This window comes from Fundulus heteroclitus, unplaced genomic scaffold, assembly GCF_011125445.2.
Source record: "Fundulus heteroclitus isolate FHET01 unplaced genomic scaffold, MU-UCD_Fhet_4.1 scaffold_175, whole genome shotgun sequence".
NCBI classification, from domain to species: domain Eukaryota; kingdom Metazoa; phylum Chordata; class Actinopteri; order Cyprinodontiformes; family Fundulidae; genus Fundulus; species Fundulus heteroclitus.
The window spans coordinates 284,334-303,024 of NW_023396587.1; the positions used below are offsets into that span (position 1 = coordinate 284,334).

Here is an 18,691-nt window from a genome sequence, read left to right on the forward strand (position 1 = left end):
TGTTCCTTGACCTTTCATGAGGTCAACAGTAAGAACTCCATCGGTGGGAGGAAAGGAGTTTTGGACTGCTGGGTCGATTTTGAATAGCCTTTAGTGTCAAACATCATTACATGACATCCCATCCTCATTGACCTATTTTAAGGGAGTGGTGGCCTAGAGATTAAAGCATTGCGCTTGTGTCCCAGAGGTTCTGGGTTCAACTCCCACAGACTGTCACTCTGGGTCCCTGAGGAAGACCCTTAACCCCAGATTGCTCCCCAGGCGCCACACACTGGCAGCCCACTGCTCCCCAGAGGGATGGATTAAACTCAGAGAACAAATTTCACTGGAATGTATGTTGCAATGACAATAAAGATTGTTATTATGACAGAAATGCACATGGATGATGTGAGTAAAATCCAGATCTACTGCCTTTTGAAAAATACCTACAAAATATGCAAGTTATAGTAAATGGCTGAAGCTCTCCATTACAAGAAACAATACATATGATGGCATGTACACTTAGACAAAAATAGTTCTAACAGTAACCGGACCAATTGCTTGTTATTTTCCTCCTAAACATAGCTGACATATGTTGTTTCATTTATTTTAATCATTGTAATTTAAAGAACGGGCTTTTTCTTTAACAGAAAATGGTGAACACGTTATGCAAAATAAGCAATGTGTACAATATACATAAATAATTAGAATTAAGTTTTCAAGGTTAACATATTTCATCACGTCACAGCTGCCGATTTCATTGCTTCCTTTGATTTAAATCTTTGCTGTTGCACTATCAGGTCTAATTTTCGGCAAACGACTAAGGCAGAGATGGCCAAAGGCCTCTTATCCACATGGAAGACCAGCAAATCTTGTAATATGTGAAAGACTAATTGGTGTTCGAAGTGTGGACTTCTCTATGGACATTTTTGTTAGTTTCCCTGAGGTAGGCTCTGCTTATACATCATGTCACACAAAGGATTGTGGGATTCCTTATAGCTCCTTAGCGCCAGTAAGGGACATTGCGAGGTTTCTATGCTAAAGGAATTACCATATGAAGCACACAGGCTCCTTTTCCTACCTCCTTTCTTACTGACTGCACTATTCGGACAACACTTAGCTGATGCACTTCCGCTTTGGCTAAAGAGTCTCAACGTTTTTGTATGCAGCAATAGTCGGTCCAACGTGTTCTGCACCGTCCCCCTGGCCTTCTCCTAGTGGGACATGCCTGAAACCTGAGGGAGGAGTCCAGGGACATTCAGAACTAATGCCAGAGCTACCTCAGCTGACTCCTCTCAATATGGAGGATTAGCAGCTCTACGCCAAACCGCCCCCGAATGACCGAGACCCTCACCCCATCTCCAAGGGAGTGCCCAGCTACCCTGTAGAGGAAGCTCATTCTAGCCGCTTGTATCGACTGTTTTGGGGAATGGTTAAATAAATGAAATATAAAAACATGTTATGGCTGGTGTTCCAAAACCTTACAGACGACTCTGATGCCAAACATAGCAAAACTGTTATCCAAATTATCCCACACTGATTAACATTAGTACGTCAGCAGTGTTAGAGCATTTACCACCTTTCATAGTTTTCATTGAGATCCAATTCTGCAGATTAGACTGTAAATATCTTTCTGCAAAGGCAGAGAGAGACCAGTTACAAAAGGTAGCTCTCAGCATTACAGATGGCAACACCTAAAACTATTTGAGCACCGCAGGAGCAAATCATTAAGGTATGACAGGTGTGATTGTTGGAAGGAAAGGTAGGGCCTGCTGTGACAGACAGCAAAAAATATAATAAACAAATAAAACAAAACAGAAGAAAAATATAAGAAAAATTTTGATAGATTAACAAAAAAAAAAAAAAAAAAAAAAAAAAAACCAAAATAGGACAGCAATTTCACTTTTTTCCCCACTTTTCCTTTCAACTTGTGGGTTGACACCAAGAGTGTTTCTACACTTTAACACCTAGCAGCTTCCAGCTTTGAATTTTTAGAGACATCCAAAAAAAAAAAAAGAAGCTAAAAATAAACCAATCCTGGTGACGAGAATTTAATTAGATCCAGATGTCAAGGTCTATACCAAGAACTTGTCACCGGCTTCATATTTACCAGCGTAACATCTCACATAATTGTGCAAACATTAACTATTTCATTAAACTTCAAACTGGAGGGATCATGTTGAACGTTTAGCAGTCGTCAGGAAGCCCTGCATCAGAACCAATGAGACGAACGCGCGCACACACACACAAACACACACATGCCATTGCCTTGTCAGCTAACCCCCTCTAGTGCTGAGCATCCTGCACAGATGCGCGCAGTCCCCCAGCATCGCCTCCTCTGTTGCTGCTGTTCCGCTGCATCCCAATCATTCCTCTGCTCACCTTTCCACCGCCTCTCTGCAGCTGCGGACCGAGCTGGAGCTGCGACCGGAGCTGGCTGTCCGCGGCGCGCTGCCGTGCCAAAACATACTCTGCCTCCAGTCTGTCACGACTCTGCGCGCTTTGAACGGAGCTTTTTTTTTTTTTGGTTGCCGTTTCGAAACACTGAAGAGGGGATGAAGTCGAAGTCCGTATAGAATCTACAAAGTTTTTATTGACCAAGTGTTGTTTTTTTCAACCTTCTCAGAAGATCTGAGTTCACTTTAAATATTTCCGGGACTTTATCCAAACGCGCTCCATTAAGCGGCGGAGCTGCGGCAGCCGCCAGGTGAAGAGGATGAACCACCTCCTGTTCCGCCGCGCGGCCATTCGCTCCACACGGGATCAATTATAAGGCGCCAGAACCGGTGGATCTAAAGGAACCGGAACCCTTCGTCTCCGCCGGTGAAGCCGCTGGTAAATGCTGCCGCCACCATGAGTTTTGGAAACAGATTCTTCGCTTCACTCTTTCTTGGAATTACGATCAGTCGTTTCAGCCGCTGCAATCAAGGTAAGACGGCAGAGCGCACCGCGATCCACTCAGGGCCACCTGGGTTAGTTTCTGTCCTTATTATACTTCTGGACACGAGGTTCAGTTTTAACCGCGGTTTTGAAATGGATCATCGTTGGAAGTAGTGGATATTTTAGATTTACTGCTGGCCAGGAAATGAACCTCAAGGTGCAATCTCATCCTGGCAGTTAGAGAAAGTCATTCCAAAAGTCCTGCAACACACACAGCCATTGCAAAGACCCACAATATCAGCTACGGGAAATGTCAGTGGATTAAACGAATAAAATAGCATCGTTTGGTATTTTCCCTTTGGAATATTTGAATTTAAATCGCAATGTTTTTAAACTATGAAAATTAAAGAAATGTTTATTGCCTTTTCCTTTTAAAATGTATTACGATGATGCAGCTCACTTTTGCTAGTCTGCATAGAAATGTCTCATGAAAAAAAAAAACAAAAAACAATTTTGGATGCAGATATGATCATAATCCCCAGCTCAATAGATTCCCTGTAGTTGTTTCTTGATCCTCGAAGGAACTGAACTTTTCTTGAATTCAGATGAAATAAACCCATTTTAAAAGATTGCAAGTTGCTCAGAAAGAGAAACACAGACATTGGGGACAGCCAAAAGGCCTAATCATTATTTGGGGTGACCCGTGGAAGTCTCTGAGTGTATGAGAGCAGACTTTAAAATGTCACTTTTCCAACATCAAGTCATAATTGTTTGGCATAATTGTTTGATAACATAATTAATTTATGTGCATATGAACTAAAAAATATGCACAGTGGAAAACCATATGTGCGTATTCCTTCATAAAGTATCAAAACTATGACCACATGCTTGCCTTCCTGTGTGTTCCTGCATTTGTACCCCCCATCCGCCACGCACACACACACACACACCTTTCTACAGCCTGCTGCATCAGAAAGGTTTAAAATAGTCCTATTGATTGTGTGGAGAGAGCACTGTGGGATCTGCCCCCCAGGTTATATTTTATTGTTCTCTGTGTTCAATAAGAGCGATGCTACTCCCTGTTCTCCCAGACAGCTGCTACATTACAGCCTCACTGTGTGTTTTTCTGCGCTGCAGATTGAATGATTGAACTCATGTCTGCTTTCAGTTGTAGTTTAGTCCTTCATATTGACTGGTACGGGACCTCAAGTGGCCCAATTGTAGTCGCTGTCCACCACAGAAAGCAGTGCGGCTCAGAGGAAAAATAAATGGCTTAAACTCAAACAACAATGGGCAGAGTTTCAAAGCAGAAGGCAATAATTTGATGGAGGTTTTAGGCAGAGCCAGACCTAAAAATCACGGGGCCACAGGGAGAATTTAACTTGTGGCCCCTATTCTGTTTTTACATTTATTTCTTAAATGTATAGCTGTGGCAATAGATTTTAAGAGAATTTTAAAAATTAATTCATTTGAGTATCTTTTTTCAGGAGAAGGAGGCCAAATGTGAGTCACTTCTGGGTGAGCTTTGCATTGCAGGGTGCACAAATATGACTAGATTCCTTTTGTTTAATCACATAAAGTAATTTGATTTGCCAGTTCCTAAAATCCTAAATTAAATTTAAAATTTGCAATAATTTAAACTGTCCTAAAATAAGCTCTGGATAAATCCATGAAGCAAAGGCTCATGGGTGATTCTTAGGCTCACATTGGGAAAATATAAATACTAATTTAAAGCTTTTTTTTAGATGTGAGTGAAAAATCATGTGCTCCTGGGGGCCTCATGTTAGCCTGTTGCTTAGCTTACTTATGCCTTGGGCTTGCTCTGGTTTTAGACTGTCAGGGTACAATATCCTTGTTTAAAAATGCCAATTTTACAGTCCCCACAATGTTTATGAAAAAAACATCTGAAATAAAAAAAAATAGATGATCAAACTTTATTCAAAACATAAAAATTCTACTGGTATTTCCATTGCTGCCCCAAAAGATATAAAATATAGATTAACGCATTCAATAATGTTATCTATAACATTTAGTTAATTATGTGATATTTGAACTGAGACATGGTTTCCACACCAAGACTGTCTTTGCTTTACACATAATATTTACAAATAGCCCCATTAGTCTCTCTTGTGAGGGAAATGTGAAGAAACCTTCTTTTAGGCAGCTGACCAGCTATGTGGAGCAATAACCTTGGTTATGTTCAACACAGCAAGAGAAAAGGCTGGTCATTCTGCCACCTTCTCTGGTATTTATTAAAAGGAATTTCAACCACTGGCGTTGTATGATGGGAAACTGTTGAGGTTTTACAAGTACATATTTTAAAACCATGGCCTGCATCAGTGTTTTAGTACGGTTTTGTGGTTTCAATGTTGTGATGGATTTTAACATCTTCATAACTGTGAAAAAGCTTCTAAAAAATAAAAAAAAAAACATCCAAAACACAAGTTTTTACTTGCTTGGCTACAGCCGCTACAATGTGGCCCATGTTTCCAGATCGGTGTTTTTTTTTTTTTTTTTTTGATTCGTGCTTTCTAACAAAGACGAGCTGAACGGCAGAGAGCAGGGATTTCGCTGGCAAGATGGTCACAATGTTGGCTGCTGGAAGAACAATAAAAACCAATCAGTTTTTGCTTCTTGCTTGTGTGGCTCCTGAGTGAACAACATATCCGTCACCTGCGCCCAACAGGGACTGCAGACAGTTATTAACAAAGCTCCACTCACTCAAGGCTGAACAAGCCTGAGCTCCCCACCAACAGATCTGCTCCTCTTCACGTCGGTGTTTACCAGTTCGCCAGCGTTGTTAAGTCGGCGTTGATGGTGGTGGCTGTCATCTTTCATCTAATTTGCAAAATTATCTGTTTTTGGTTTCATTTATTTATTTAGTTTAATAACTGAAGCTAAACCTAAAGCTATGTTCTAACATAGCTCATATATTTCTCTTTTTTTTTTTTTTTTTTTTTTGCTCATAATATCCAGTTAGTAATCCAAATCAAAATGCTTCTCTCCACGTGAATGAATGAAAGAATAAATAAATAAATAAAAGAATTGCTGTTTGTGATTACATACTTGCTGTACTTCAAACAGGCATTGATCTAGCTGTGAAAGCAACACAAAAATAATTATCCAACGCTCTGTATTGGTTTATGCGGATGTCTGATTAAAGCCTTTGCCCTTACAAAGCCGAGTGTAGCTGAGTACAGCTATCGCCCTCACTAGACGAAGGAGATATTCACAATTAACACGGAGTCAAAGAAAATCAATCAACCAACAAATCCAGATCAGCCTCAAAGTGTTAACTCAGCACCTTTCCCTTCATGGGTGCAAGTTTATATATTTGTATGATCAATTGTAATATACGTGTAATATATGTGTGTATTTCCTTTCGCGCAGCTGAGGGAAAATGGTTGCTGATTCCACTATCTTTCCAGTTTGTCTTTTACTTCGCAGAAACTCCAGTTAACCTCACTTCAAAACCCGATGGCTGCTACTCTCTGTCATCCCATCGAGTTTAATAAACCGTGGTAGAATAATGCTGAGTCTCATGGAACAGTAAACGTATTGTGAAGGGTTGTTTGTTTTCTTGCAAAAGTTTGCTTTCGTCGCTGGTGTTTTATTTTTATCGATTTGAACTTGGAGGAACATGGTGGTGCTTTGGTCAGCTCTGCGAAAGTAGCCATTTATTATGCTGCTGGTCAGCTGGGGGTGCTGCCTTTGAGAAGTTTGTAAGCTTGTTCTGTTTTATTTTTGGCTTTAGCTGCTAGTTCTTTGTGCAGAAATACAGAATGTGGTTGAATACATTTTTAGAAGCAGGTTTTGTGAGTGAAATGACTCATGAATCAAGCGTCATCTTAATTCAGTATAATGTTGAAAGACCTGAACACTGGACGCCCCCGTCTTCTTAAAGGACGGAGAAGGTTGAAACTTCACCTTTACAATTCTTTCTTTGTCAGTCAAAATAAACAGTCACTTCGTTTTATACACTATATTACTGTTTTATCTCAACTATGCATAAAATGTCATATTTTAAAATATTTACATTTTTGCTTTTCAATTCTCTAAACTTAGGAAACTTTCCAACAAGTCAAAGAACTCATCTGCAATAAAAGATTGGGATATATATTTCTTCATTTTTTTTTTTGCCTTTCAGGTTAATCAGCTATTTCAAATTGCCCATGCTCTCTGTGAGCATGCAAGGTTGTCTGGCTTTTTGTGTTGATCTTCAAAGTCATGAAGAATATACGTTTTTCTGAATACATTTTTATTCATCAATCACTTGTCTGGGGTGCTTGATCTTATATAAAGAGTTCATTTTTTTTCATTTTTTTCATTTAAACTTCAACTTGATTAAAAACTTTAACAGATGATTACTTTAACAGATTTAGAAAAATCGGTTAATATTTTGCTTTGTGATATCATATTTACAGGGGGTAAGTAGCACAGTTGCTTTGCAAGAAGAAGGTCCTGTTAAGTATGAGTGTGTGTGCATGGTTCTGTGTCTTTGTGTTGCCCTGCCTTTCAGGCCAATGACCGCTGGAGATGGGGAACAACCAAACAGAAAAAATAATGTAATGGGATTTTATGAGACGGGTACATTTTAACACATGCATAGTTGATCTAAACCATTCCATTATAGCTCTGGCTATAGGTTAAGTGACATTGTCCTCAGGCACTGTAACCTCTGTTGTATCAAATCTTTCTGACAGTTTTTTTTTCATCCATCTTCCCATAAACTCAGACCACTTTTTCTGAAAAGAGCAACTCCTTAGCATGATGCTGCCCCCACCGTGATTCTGTGTGGGGATTGTGTGTTCATGGTGCTCTGAATAGCATTTTGCATGCAGGTAAAGTTTAGTTTTTTTTTCGGATCTAAACAGGTTACCTTATTCTATTTTTTTTTTTTTTAAAGTGCCCCACATGGCTTGTCTCAAATTGCAAACAAGATGTTTTATGTCTTTCCTTTAACAGTAGTTTTCTAGTTACTGCTGTTCCAAAGAGGCCAGGTTTGGGGACTGGACTAAATGTTATCCTGCTGACAGATTCTCTCACCTGAGCTTTGGATATCTGCAGCTTCTCCAGAGTGCCCAATGGCATCATGGCCACTTCTGACTATTGCTCTCCTTGCTTATCATGACAGTTTAACTGGATGACCTTGGTAGAATTTTCCATTGTACAAAAACCTTTTTGGATAATATTTGGACCTGGGGATTTTGTTTTAACATCCCTGTTAAACCTCCACTTAGCCCAACTCTCCAACCTGTTTGCTATGGTCCCTGGTGTTTGGCGTGCTTTTTGTTCACTAATGTCATCCCATCTCTGAACTAAGTTGCACATAAGGGAACTTAACTGATTAGTCAGGTTACTGCTGGTTGCCCTGCATTTTATTTAGGGGTAGCAGGAAAAGCTGGACGAAAACATTTGCGAAAACTACTTTTTTAAAATTGAAAAATCTCCCTTACCATGTATCAGTTTCTCTCCACTTCACAATTATGCACTTTCTGTGTTGCTCTATCACAGAACCCCCCCCCCCCCTCCCCAAATAAATAACCTAAGTGATATGTATAATGTGACAAAATGTGGATGGTTTTATACTACTTTTACAGCGATTTATAATGGTCACTACACAGATCTGCGGCTAAATAAATCTTTGGTGCTGACAAAACGGTACAAATGCATACGTTGAATGTTTTGAATTGGGTGGACATGTTTACTACACCTTTTTGATGCTTTACCATAATTTGTAGGGATATTTTTCAATAACAAAATGTTTGAGTAAAAACTAGGCTGTGCTTATGTCTAATTTGTTTTTTAAAAGTATAGTTGGTGAGTTTTTTAAAAGTGCCTTTTTAAAGCGCAGAATACACTGAATGATCAGTGTGGCAGTTCTGTACGCTGTAAGCTGCAATTTGAGTGCAGCTGTTTGCATTTGATCCCTGATTCAAATCATCTAGGCTTTTGTTATTCATAGTGAAATTAAGTTTCCGTACTCTGACATAACATTCTGCAGCAGCATTAAATATATATAGGGGAGGATCAAGAACGCATTACTCTGATGTAAATGCATTTAAAAGATGACTAAACTTATGTCGCCATGGCACTAATATTTTAAAGAGACTATTGCAAATAGTTGTTGGGAGTTTGCTGGTTGTGATGCGTCATTCTCGTTATATAAACCCCTATCCTTTTTCATCTTCCTATTTAAAAAGAGGTTTCAGAAGCAGCTGCAGCATGTAGAGAGAAGTCTAGAGATTGCTCTCCTTTATACATATGAATAATATTTTAAGTATGGTGTAAAAAAGAATTGGAAGGGTTCTTATTTCCTTCATCTAAGACAAAAGAAAATTATTCTGACACACTACGAAACCTGCCCATTTTAATTTAGCTTCATAATCTCCCCCCTTTTAATATCCTAATTTAGAAAACAATTAAAAATTCAATGCAAGCAGAAAAAAAACAAAGAGCCTGAAGAGTTCATGGCTTCCTTCCACAAGTAATTGTATGATGGGCGCCTGGTGATATAATTGGTGGTTGACATTATTGCCAGATATGTTGATAGGACACCAACATGTGTAATAGTGAATAGTGGTTTGGTATTTGACCAGTGACTTATCTTCATGGATTCGCTTCACATTTTTGGGGGATTTAAACACACTTCATTATAAAATCAGCCACATTAAAAGAGATTTACTCTGCTGCCATTTATTATGTTGTTGGATGTTTGTTTTTGGATCTCAGGATGATCAGAGAGAGAGTGTGTTGAAGATTCTTTCATGGCTGTCAGGTTCCCTCTGTTATGGATAGTTTTCAATTTCACAGCATATCATCTTTTCATCTGTTGAGAGCCCAGTGCTTTGTTTACACCGCTAAATGACAATGTGCAATCCGCAGAGAAACACTTGCCAAAATCAATTTTCACAAGTGTCTGTTCATCAAATGTTGTTGTTTGTCTTTTAACATGGCATGCTGTTTGCTGCTTACTGAAATCAGCATGTTGTGGAGTTGCAAGCAAAAAGCTGACGCTATTACCTGTAAATGTGGGTTACAATACTTTTTGAATCCTATATATTTATGTGCGTCATAAGTGTGATACTCAATAAATAGGCGCCTTTTGGAGAACTCCATTTAAAAAGAAGTGATGTACACACCTGTCGACAGCCCTGACCACCGATTTCAGAGCCCTGATTTACTGCTCCACTTCAGAGCTGCGTCAAGTAACACTTTGATAAGCCATATTCAGGTCTTTTGTTGGAACCGTATAGCTATTTTGGGGTGTTTGTGTGGCCTTCGAAAAGTGTGGACCAGACACGAGATGTCATCATTCTACTTGAGCTTCATATATTTATGGGCTGGCCAGCACACTTTCTATTTATATCCAACTAGAGGAAGTCCCAGGGGACCTGCAGCTCCAGGCAAGGTCTTATGGGTGCCTTGCCCAAAGATAACTCCACGTAGTGGGAGAATGGATGGATGGATATTTACATGTCGGCAGTTTTAGGCTACACTGGCAATGTTCAGAAGACCCAAATATATACACTACCAAACCAGGTGCATGCTCATAAAGGCAAGAACTTATACACAGACTCAGAATGGTTGATGTTTTCGAAAAGTTAGTGCTTTGAATCCTGAGTTACTGGGGCAAATAAAGTTGACCTAAGCAAAGAATAAGCTTTCATGAGAAGTTTACAATACAGGAAATCACACAAGCAATACGCTCGTCATCTGGGGCATGTTGAAATATCTCAAGCACAGCATAGCTGACCCGTTTAAATGATGTTTGAGCATTAACCCGTTCCACTAAGCTTTATTCAACATAACATTTTAAGGAAGTTGACTTATTGCTATAGTGGGAAATTATTTCACCTAATGGAAGATTTCTTAAAGGTAGTCCTTTTTGTTAGGAAATTATCTTAATTTGCTTAATTCTAGAATGGAGAAAAATAATAAAGTGTGTGCTCAAACAACATGTCAGTCTTTTCAGCTGCTCCCTTATTCAGGGGTCGCCACATCAAGGTATTACAACCGTCACACAGACTGGGCAGAGATTTTACATTGGATGCCCTTCCAGGATTCAAACCTGGGTACCCCGTTTTAAAGACAAAGCCATAGGCCACTGAATCTCAGATTACTGAAAAATAAATAAGAATACACAAAATGGTGAAGATTGAAGCATAAGCTAATGAATACCTACCCTTCTCATAAGCAGTTGTGTGACAGTTTGGACTGACTATGAGTAATTATTAATAAGTAGGAAAGGTAATTATTAGCAAAGTAATTTTGATAAATATTACCAAAAAATACCAAGTTTGGGCAAACTGCTCTCTGACTGTCAGTGATTGTTTTATGAACACCTGACAGGTGATATTTGGTATAATAGAAAAATAGATTGAGGGAATTTGTGAACTGGTGTTCTCAAACAGCAAGCACTACACACACATACAAATGAACACAAATGACTTATCTCCTAAAAATACAAACATTTTCTAAATACTTTAACCTTCAGGTAAAATATTTTAGTCAATAAACTACTTAACTAGGCTAACAGTATTCAACAAAACTGCAAAGTCAATCTTTGGAAATTAAAGAAAACAAGTAGATGATGCAAAAAAAATTATGCAATGATATTGCAGTTCAGCATGTCTGTTTTAAAACCAAGGTTTGTTTTGAGGAATTGGAAATAAGTCCAAATTAGCCTTAAAAGTTAACAAGGACAACAGCTGCTGCATCCAAACAACCAGTTAATGTGAAGTAAAAGGGAAAATAAAACGATTCTTTCCCCAATTCTTTTGAATAGTGTGTTAATTAATAAAACACTATTTCAAAATTTCTCAGAAGTCATTTGATGAATTCGAGCTCACTAACATGTTGAAAAACTGATCCTTGGTATTGTGTTAACTAGCAATAAAAGATGGCAAACAACCAGACACATGTTGCTGTGATGTCACAACCGGTATAACTGAGCTATTTAGCCACCCATCTACATCCCACATGTAGACCACTCAAGTTTGACTAATCCAAATTTTTATGTGTGTATGAGTACTGTAGAGTGAGCTTAGCATTAGCAGAGTTTTAGCTTTAGCAGCAGGGATAACAAAGACTATTTAGCAAGTCTATACAAGCTATATTTGTATGCTGGTTAGTCAGAGGAGAGAAAAATAATGCAGATAAGGGGAACAAGCCCATATTGCCTAACTATCAGTGTTCAAACCACTCACAGAGATAGTTAGCCTGAACTCTGAGCCCAAACAGCTTAAGCTTCAAAACAAAGCAAAACACAATAAAATAATATTTTGTATTTAAATTATTTCATCGCAAATTAATTTTCTCTGCCCAGACAAAGCCTCTTAAGCTTGTTACGCTGTTTGTTTTTTTTATGTTTTCATGATGTAAAGCACTTTGAACCACCTTGTTGCTGAAATGTGCTATACAAATAAAGTTGACTTGACTTGTGACATAATTCACAAGTTTTATTTTTTTTTTCTTGTCGTGGTGGTAAGAACACAAAAAAGTTAATTTTGGCCCTGTCTATTCATACTGCGAGAGACGCTCAGCTGCAGAAGTCCCATGTCACTATAGATCGGGTGGGTGGGCGGGGGAGGGGGACACAGCGAACAGCAGGGAGCAGGCGGAGAGTTGAAAGTTGAGGAGCTCCAACGCTATTTGGAAAACTGTGAACACCGGGGGTGTGAAGTGCTACAGGGGTGGGACTGCCTCGCTAAGATAATTTATAGAGTAAACGCTGCCAGTGAGTCGAAGTGGCATGTTCGACCACTTAAACCACCAGAGTTTAACTGCGGGACTACGCAACTACAGTTCAACAGATGTGTGAGACATTTCTGGTTTTCCAACCTAAACACGGCCATCTAAATCCTGTCCTATCACAATACAGCAGTCAATACCCCGTGAGAAAGAAATTCTGCCTAGATCAGGGGTGCTCACACTTTTTCAGCATGCGAGGTACCTATAAAACAACCAAGTCAAAATGATCTACCTACATACTCTTACCTACATACATACTCTTACAACTGCCCGACGTGAAATTAGTTTTCCTCTATTTACCGCAGTTGCCGTTATAGGCTCCATTAGTCAGCTCATGAGAGGGATTCGGGTCGGATTCTCTGGGCATGCATGTGGGTGTGCTTTCATTCACCTGGCTACTTTGTTGAGACTCTGTCCCCATTAACGCATTAACGAGAGAACACGGGCTAACTGTAATGCTGGATCCAGAAAACCTGATATTCAAGCCAGGCACAGTGCTGCGTTTTAAAAGATGTGTTGTTGAGTTGGATGTGTTAAAAGGCAGACATATGACAGGGAATAACTGAGACAAGCAGACCCGATGGTGATGACTGAGGCAGGCTTGACCAGGTGGTGATGACTGAGATGGACTCAGGAGATGACCTGAAATGCAGCCGATGAATCCACAGAGAGAGCAGAGCGAGCACTATCCTCAGAAGGCACAATGAAGCTGGCGGTGCACACAAGCACAAGACGCTGAACTAGTGATGGCAGGGCGAGCACAGGAATGTGGTATAGGCGGCTGAGCACACAAGCGCTGGGAACAAACATGGAGGCAGTGAGATTAGACGATCTGGAAATGAGTGGTTTTGTGAGGTAGGTAAAAGTAGGTGGAGTCCCAAGTGAACTGACTTAGGCCTAATAGACCCCTTGCAACCACGTGACTCCGTTACCCAGAATCCCTTGCGTGGCGGCCATATTGGTTGGCACGCCATTTGACAAAATGAGAGTTCTCCAGGTATTTTTCTTCTTTAGATAACGTATCACAAGATCGTTTTAAGAGTAAGTTGATGGTTGATGGTATCAGATTGCCAGACCCACACAGCAAAAGCGTGAAGGGACGGAGCGAGTCTGTGAAATGCTGGCCAACTGTTCCGTACCGCGACACAGCTGCTTTATAAACACGCAGGCCAGTACGGACAAGAGAGCACGAAAGCCCCTGAAACCACTGGACGGCTGCAATTATTTTATATCAGGAAAAAGGCTCCATCAACGCCCGCGACGCCATGAGGGATTAAGCGGGTCAGAAAATGGATGGATGGATGTTCAGACATGTTTGTGTAACAGCAGAAAGCAGAGAGGAAGACCCGCCCGGTAGGTTAAAAAAACATCACTCACTACGGATTATTTTGGTGTTTTTGTCTTGTTAAAATGGGTGGGGGTGTCGGCGACATTGCAGCATAAACACAGACATACTAGCTCCCGTGAACGGGCGGAGGGGAGGTGGCGATCGTTACACTGGCCGGAGAGCCGCCGCTGTCTGCTGCTTCAGACAGCAGCGGCTCTCCGGCCCGTGTAGCGATCGCTATAGCAGCCGCCGTAGCCGCCGCTGTCTGAAGCAGCAGACAGCGGCGGTTCTCCGGCCCGTGTTACGATCGGCGCTACACGGGCGGCCGGAGAAGCGGCCCGTGTAGCGCCGCTGTCTGGAGCAGGCTTCTGCTCCAGACAGCGGCGGCTACAGCAGCAACAGCGGCTTCTCCGGGCCGTGTAGGGATCGCTACCTCCCCTCCGCCGCTATTTAAGTAGAACAATGAATAGAGCAGAATTAAGTTGTATTTACCGGAGATGAAGTGTAGACTGCAAATTCTCTCGTAGTATGATGCGTGCCCCCCTCCCCCCCTCCAGTCCATTGGGAGGGTCTGCCTGCGCTCTTTTCATTGAAAATATCCATTTCTTTCTTCGTCCTTTCTCCTTCGGTAAACGACAGAAACGTACATCCAACGATTTGGAATGCCTCTGTGTGCAACCGGGAGCACAACAAGTCGTAGGCATTGTTTAGATTCCAAAAATAAACTAACTAAAAGTACGCTCTAAATCACCCGTTTTCTCATGTAGTAGACGGGCTGTCAGGCTAGCCTGCCCACCAAGATGGAGGCGCGCACCCCCGATCACGTGACTGTGACGTCAGATGCAAGGGGTCTATTGGTGGCAGCAGATGATGCTGATTATAGTGAGTGGATCCTGGAATAAGGTAAAATAGCCAATCAGCCCCAAAACATAAATAAAAAGCACTATACACCTCAGAAGACGTTACACCTCTAAACAAAAGACCTGTGCAGTCGCAGCGGCAGATGCCTTTGCTCTTCTCCGATGTGTGTGCAACACTGGTGTCATTTTAGCTTGTTGCCAGAGGGGGCAGACTTCTGCAAAAACATCAGGAACTTATGCTATGCTCCTTTTTAAAGGCAAGGCACGACAAAATTATTTGTATAGTACATTTACGTGCAAAGATAATGAAGTGTTTTACATCATGAAAATATAGGAAAATAAAAATGGAATAAAAGCAAGTTGGAATAAAATGTAGAAAACATTTAAACAAAATAAAACATGGGAAAATGGAAACTAAAAGCAAATATCAAAAACAGTTGGACTACAAAGGACATTAGTCCTTTAATCCTGGAAATGTTCTTCAGGTGATAGGCCGACCTTGTAATTGTGTTTATATGCTTTTGGAGGTTCAGGTCTGGGTCCATCACTACAACTAGATTTCGGGCTTGATCAGTGGTTCCTAGCTGAAGTAGCTGAAGCTGTGAGCTAACTTTATTGGTCCAAAAGTTAATACTTCAGTTCTGTTTTTATTCAGTTGAAGAAAACTTTGGCACATCCATGCATTGATTTCTTCTAAGTATTTACTCAGTGCTTGAATGGGTTCATAGTCACCTGGTGACATAGTGATGTAGAGCTGTGTGTCGTCTGCATAGTTATGGTAACTGGTTGTTGTTTTGTATGATCTTAGCTGGAGGGAACATGTAGATGTTCCCTCTAGCTCAGACACAGGAATAGGAGGAAACCCAGGAAGGACCCTTGGGGAACCCCACATGTGATTTTTTTTTTTTGTCATCTCTGATGTAAAGTTACCTACTGACACAAATTACCTCCCTGTCCTTTAAGTAGGATTTAAACCAGTCGAGTGCTGTACCATTCCGTTTGAAACCTCTTGGGCAAGATTATGTGGATAAAAATGAGCAAAAACATACATGTAAACATCAGCAGATGTTTTAATGTAGAGGAAATCGTAAGTAAAAAGTATCTAACGCTGGTGTGTAACATGGCTTATTATAAAAATTCTGGCCCCTTTCTAATAACTGTGCTGCTTACCTGCCCATGGTAGCCAGTTGGTATCCATTAGCAAAACTGGCAACATCAACTGGTTCTCCAACCTGCCAGTGATACAGAGAGGGCACAAAACCTGTCATCAGTGGGGGAGAAAGAGAGACACTAAGATCCTGGAACAAGCAGCCAATAGAGGAAATATTAAACTAGCATTGCAGAGAGGCTGTGGTTGGAGGATAAAACGATCAGCATGAAGCCTGTTCTTGCTGTGCCGGACAGGACAGTCAATCAATAGAATAATCTGCTGCAATTTCATATAGATCAATGTCCATTTTCTACACCTAATCTCATACTGCTATAACACAGCATGAGTCATTAAAAGCTCTCAGTTGCTGTTCCACAGAAATAGGTGTTTTTGGTTAAAACTGTGCTGTATAAATATCACCTCTTACTCATGATTTGATGTGCTTTTTGTTTTTTAATGCTTCTGTCTGAAGATAAACAAAAATGTATACAGGGAACATGGGATGTAAAGATCAAAACAGCCACAATATTTACAAAATATAAAGCTTTCTTATTAACTAATTTGTGTTGTTTCTGTCTTTGTTTCTTTGAACTGTGTTTTGCTTTCCTGCTCCGTATTTGCTACATCACGTTTAACGTATTGATTTTCAAACATCGCAATTTTTCAGTAATTTTATATTGAGAGCTTAGATACATGTTTATATTTATATCATGTTTGTTTCCTCACAAAAATCATTTATAATCCCCAAATAAACAAACCAGGGCTCTTATACTATCAGGCTGCTCATCCCCTTTTCTTCTTCCTGCATATGTCGGGAGATTTTTTTAAATGAGGAAAACTGAAGACATGAAACGTATTTTGAAGCGAAAAAGTTTTAGTATTTGAATGTCTTCTTTTTATACAATCTCTGTGTGTATTTTTTTATACAGAATTTTGCATAAAAATACTTATTCACACAGACCGGGTCAGGCTTACATATAGATCTTGCCATAGGAATTTGGACAGATATGCTTATTTCTTCATAACATTTTACTGGCTATTGTTGTGAGCCCAGCTGCTTAAGAATAGTGACAAAAAGTAACCATTTAAATGTCTTCATTTTTTAATTTATTTAACTTATGCTGGTATTAAAATTATCAATTAGAATTCAAATTGGAATTTTTCACAAAAATAATTATTCATGAAATTCTAAATCTTTTTTTCCCCACTGCTGACTTTCAAGTGTTCACACAGTGCTATGAAACCTGGTGTTCCTTTTGTTTTGCTTTGGCTGTTGTATAACTGTAATGTAAAACTTATGGTCCACTGCTTGTGCTTTTTACCTTAATCTCCATCTCTAATTAGGTTTTCATTGGACAGAGTGAAAAATAAGTGTTATCTTTGAACTGTAATGTGCAAATCTTAACCTACCTATGTGCAATTTTGAGGTGTGTGCACTTCACTACAGCTGGGAATAGGCCACACAAAATAGGTCAAACCATTCTGCTGCTACCAAGCTCTTGAACACCATACCTAGGACTCAGCTACACTGTGATCATGATGATAAACCAACTCAATCTCACCACAGACAAGCAATGCTGCTTGCTGAGCTCAGAGTTGTCAGTGGACTCGAATGCACAATGGGTAGCAGATTCTGTCCATGATAGACCAGAGAAGACCTCTCCTAGGTTCTGCGGAGGCAAATCCCATTGTCCCATGACCCTTTGGTCAGCCACAAGACTTCTTGTAGCTGACCAGATACTTATTTTTGTTTCTCTATCACTAAACGCAAGGCCAGAGGCTTTTATTGTGCTACCCATTGAGACAAATCTCTGTTAAACAGATACGATCACTGATTTGTAAGAGACACAAATTTGAAAATATTCCATCTTCCCTGGACACACATCTTTTTTTTATTATTTGACATTTATATTGATACATTATCATAATAGCAGCAAAAGAGACAAATGCTCCTTGGGATTATTTTCCAATAAAATAGTAATTTTACAGTAATAATTTTAATGGAGATTTCTTTTGGAAATTCTATACCTAATACAGACTTGTGTTTGTCTAATTAGTCCCCAGGTCTTCTTAAAAAGCAGTTAGTGGACATTCATGACAAATTGACATAGACAATACACATTGAAAGAAGTGTTAGTATTGACCTGTGTGAATAACAATGTTATTTTTCTTTATATAGCAATCAGGCTTGTCCTGAAAACCTATTGTTTTTCCATGCCATATGCCTACATATAATTGGGACATCCTGTAGGTGTGTAGTCACACATACTAGGTACTTATTTGACAAGGTGAATAGATGGGCCTCATTTAATATTTATGAATTTTGAAAATGTGTCGCGTTCTCAGTCTACTGTTTATTCCCTAATGTTACCCCAAGTGAGGTTAAAAACGTTTCTATCAGTTCATTAGATATGCTGGTATCTGACTGAGTGGAAGCTATACCTACCTCTTTTCACTGTAAATCACTTGTCTCGAGGAGAAATGCTTTCCTCTTGAATTATTAAAATCTACTGTCCTTGAGAGCGATAAAAAAAATATTGACAAGGTTAGCAATATTTTCCACATCGGATCTCCATAGTCTTTTTTTGAAAAAGTCCTAGAAAGTCTAACTTCATCCAGCAATGGCAAAATAATTTTGTTGAAAATATTCCCATTGGGTGCTAAAAATTGGCTTTTTTTCCCCATAGTTAAAACCAAACAGACATGAAACTTCACTGACAGATGAACTTGGATGGGGTGTGT

At 39.8% G+C, this 18,691-nt stretch overlaps 1 protein-coding gene across 1 annotated transcript in view; it reads left to right on the forward strand.

Moving 5' to 3' along the window:
- Nucleotides 1-2,196: 2,196 nt before the first annotated feature.
- The window catches only part of LOC118558886 (ephrin type-A receptor 6-like), a 62,581-nt gene continuing 46,086 nt past the window's right edge, over nucleotides 2,197-18,691 (forward strand). The window contains exon 1 of the mRNA XM_036129484.1: nucleotides 2,197-2,908. Coding sequence (XP_035985377.1) covers nucleotides 2,833-2,908 — 76 coding nt within the window. The 5' untranslated portion in view covers nucleotides 2,197-2,832. The remainder of the gene's footprint in view (nucleotides 2,909-18,691) is intronic.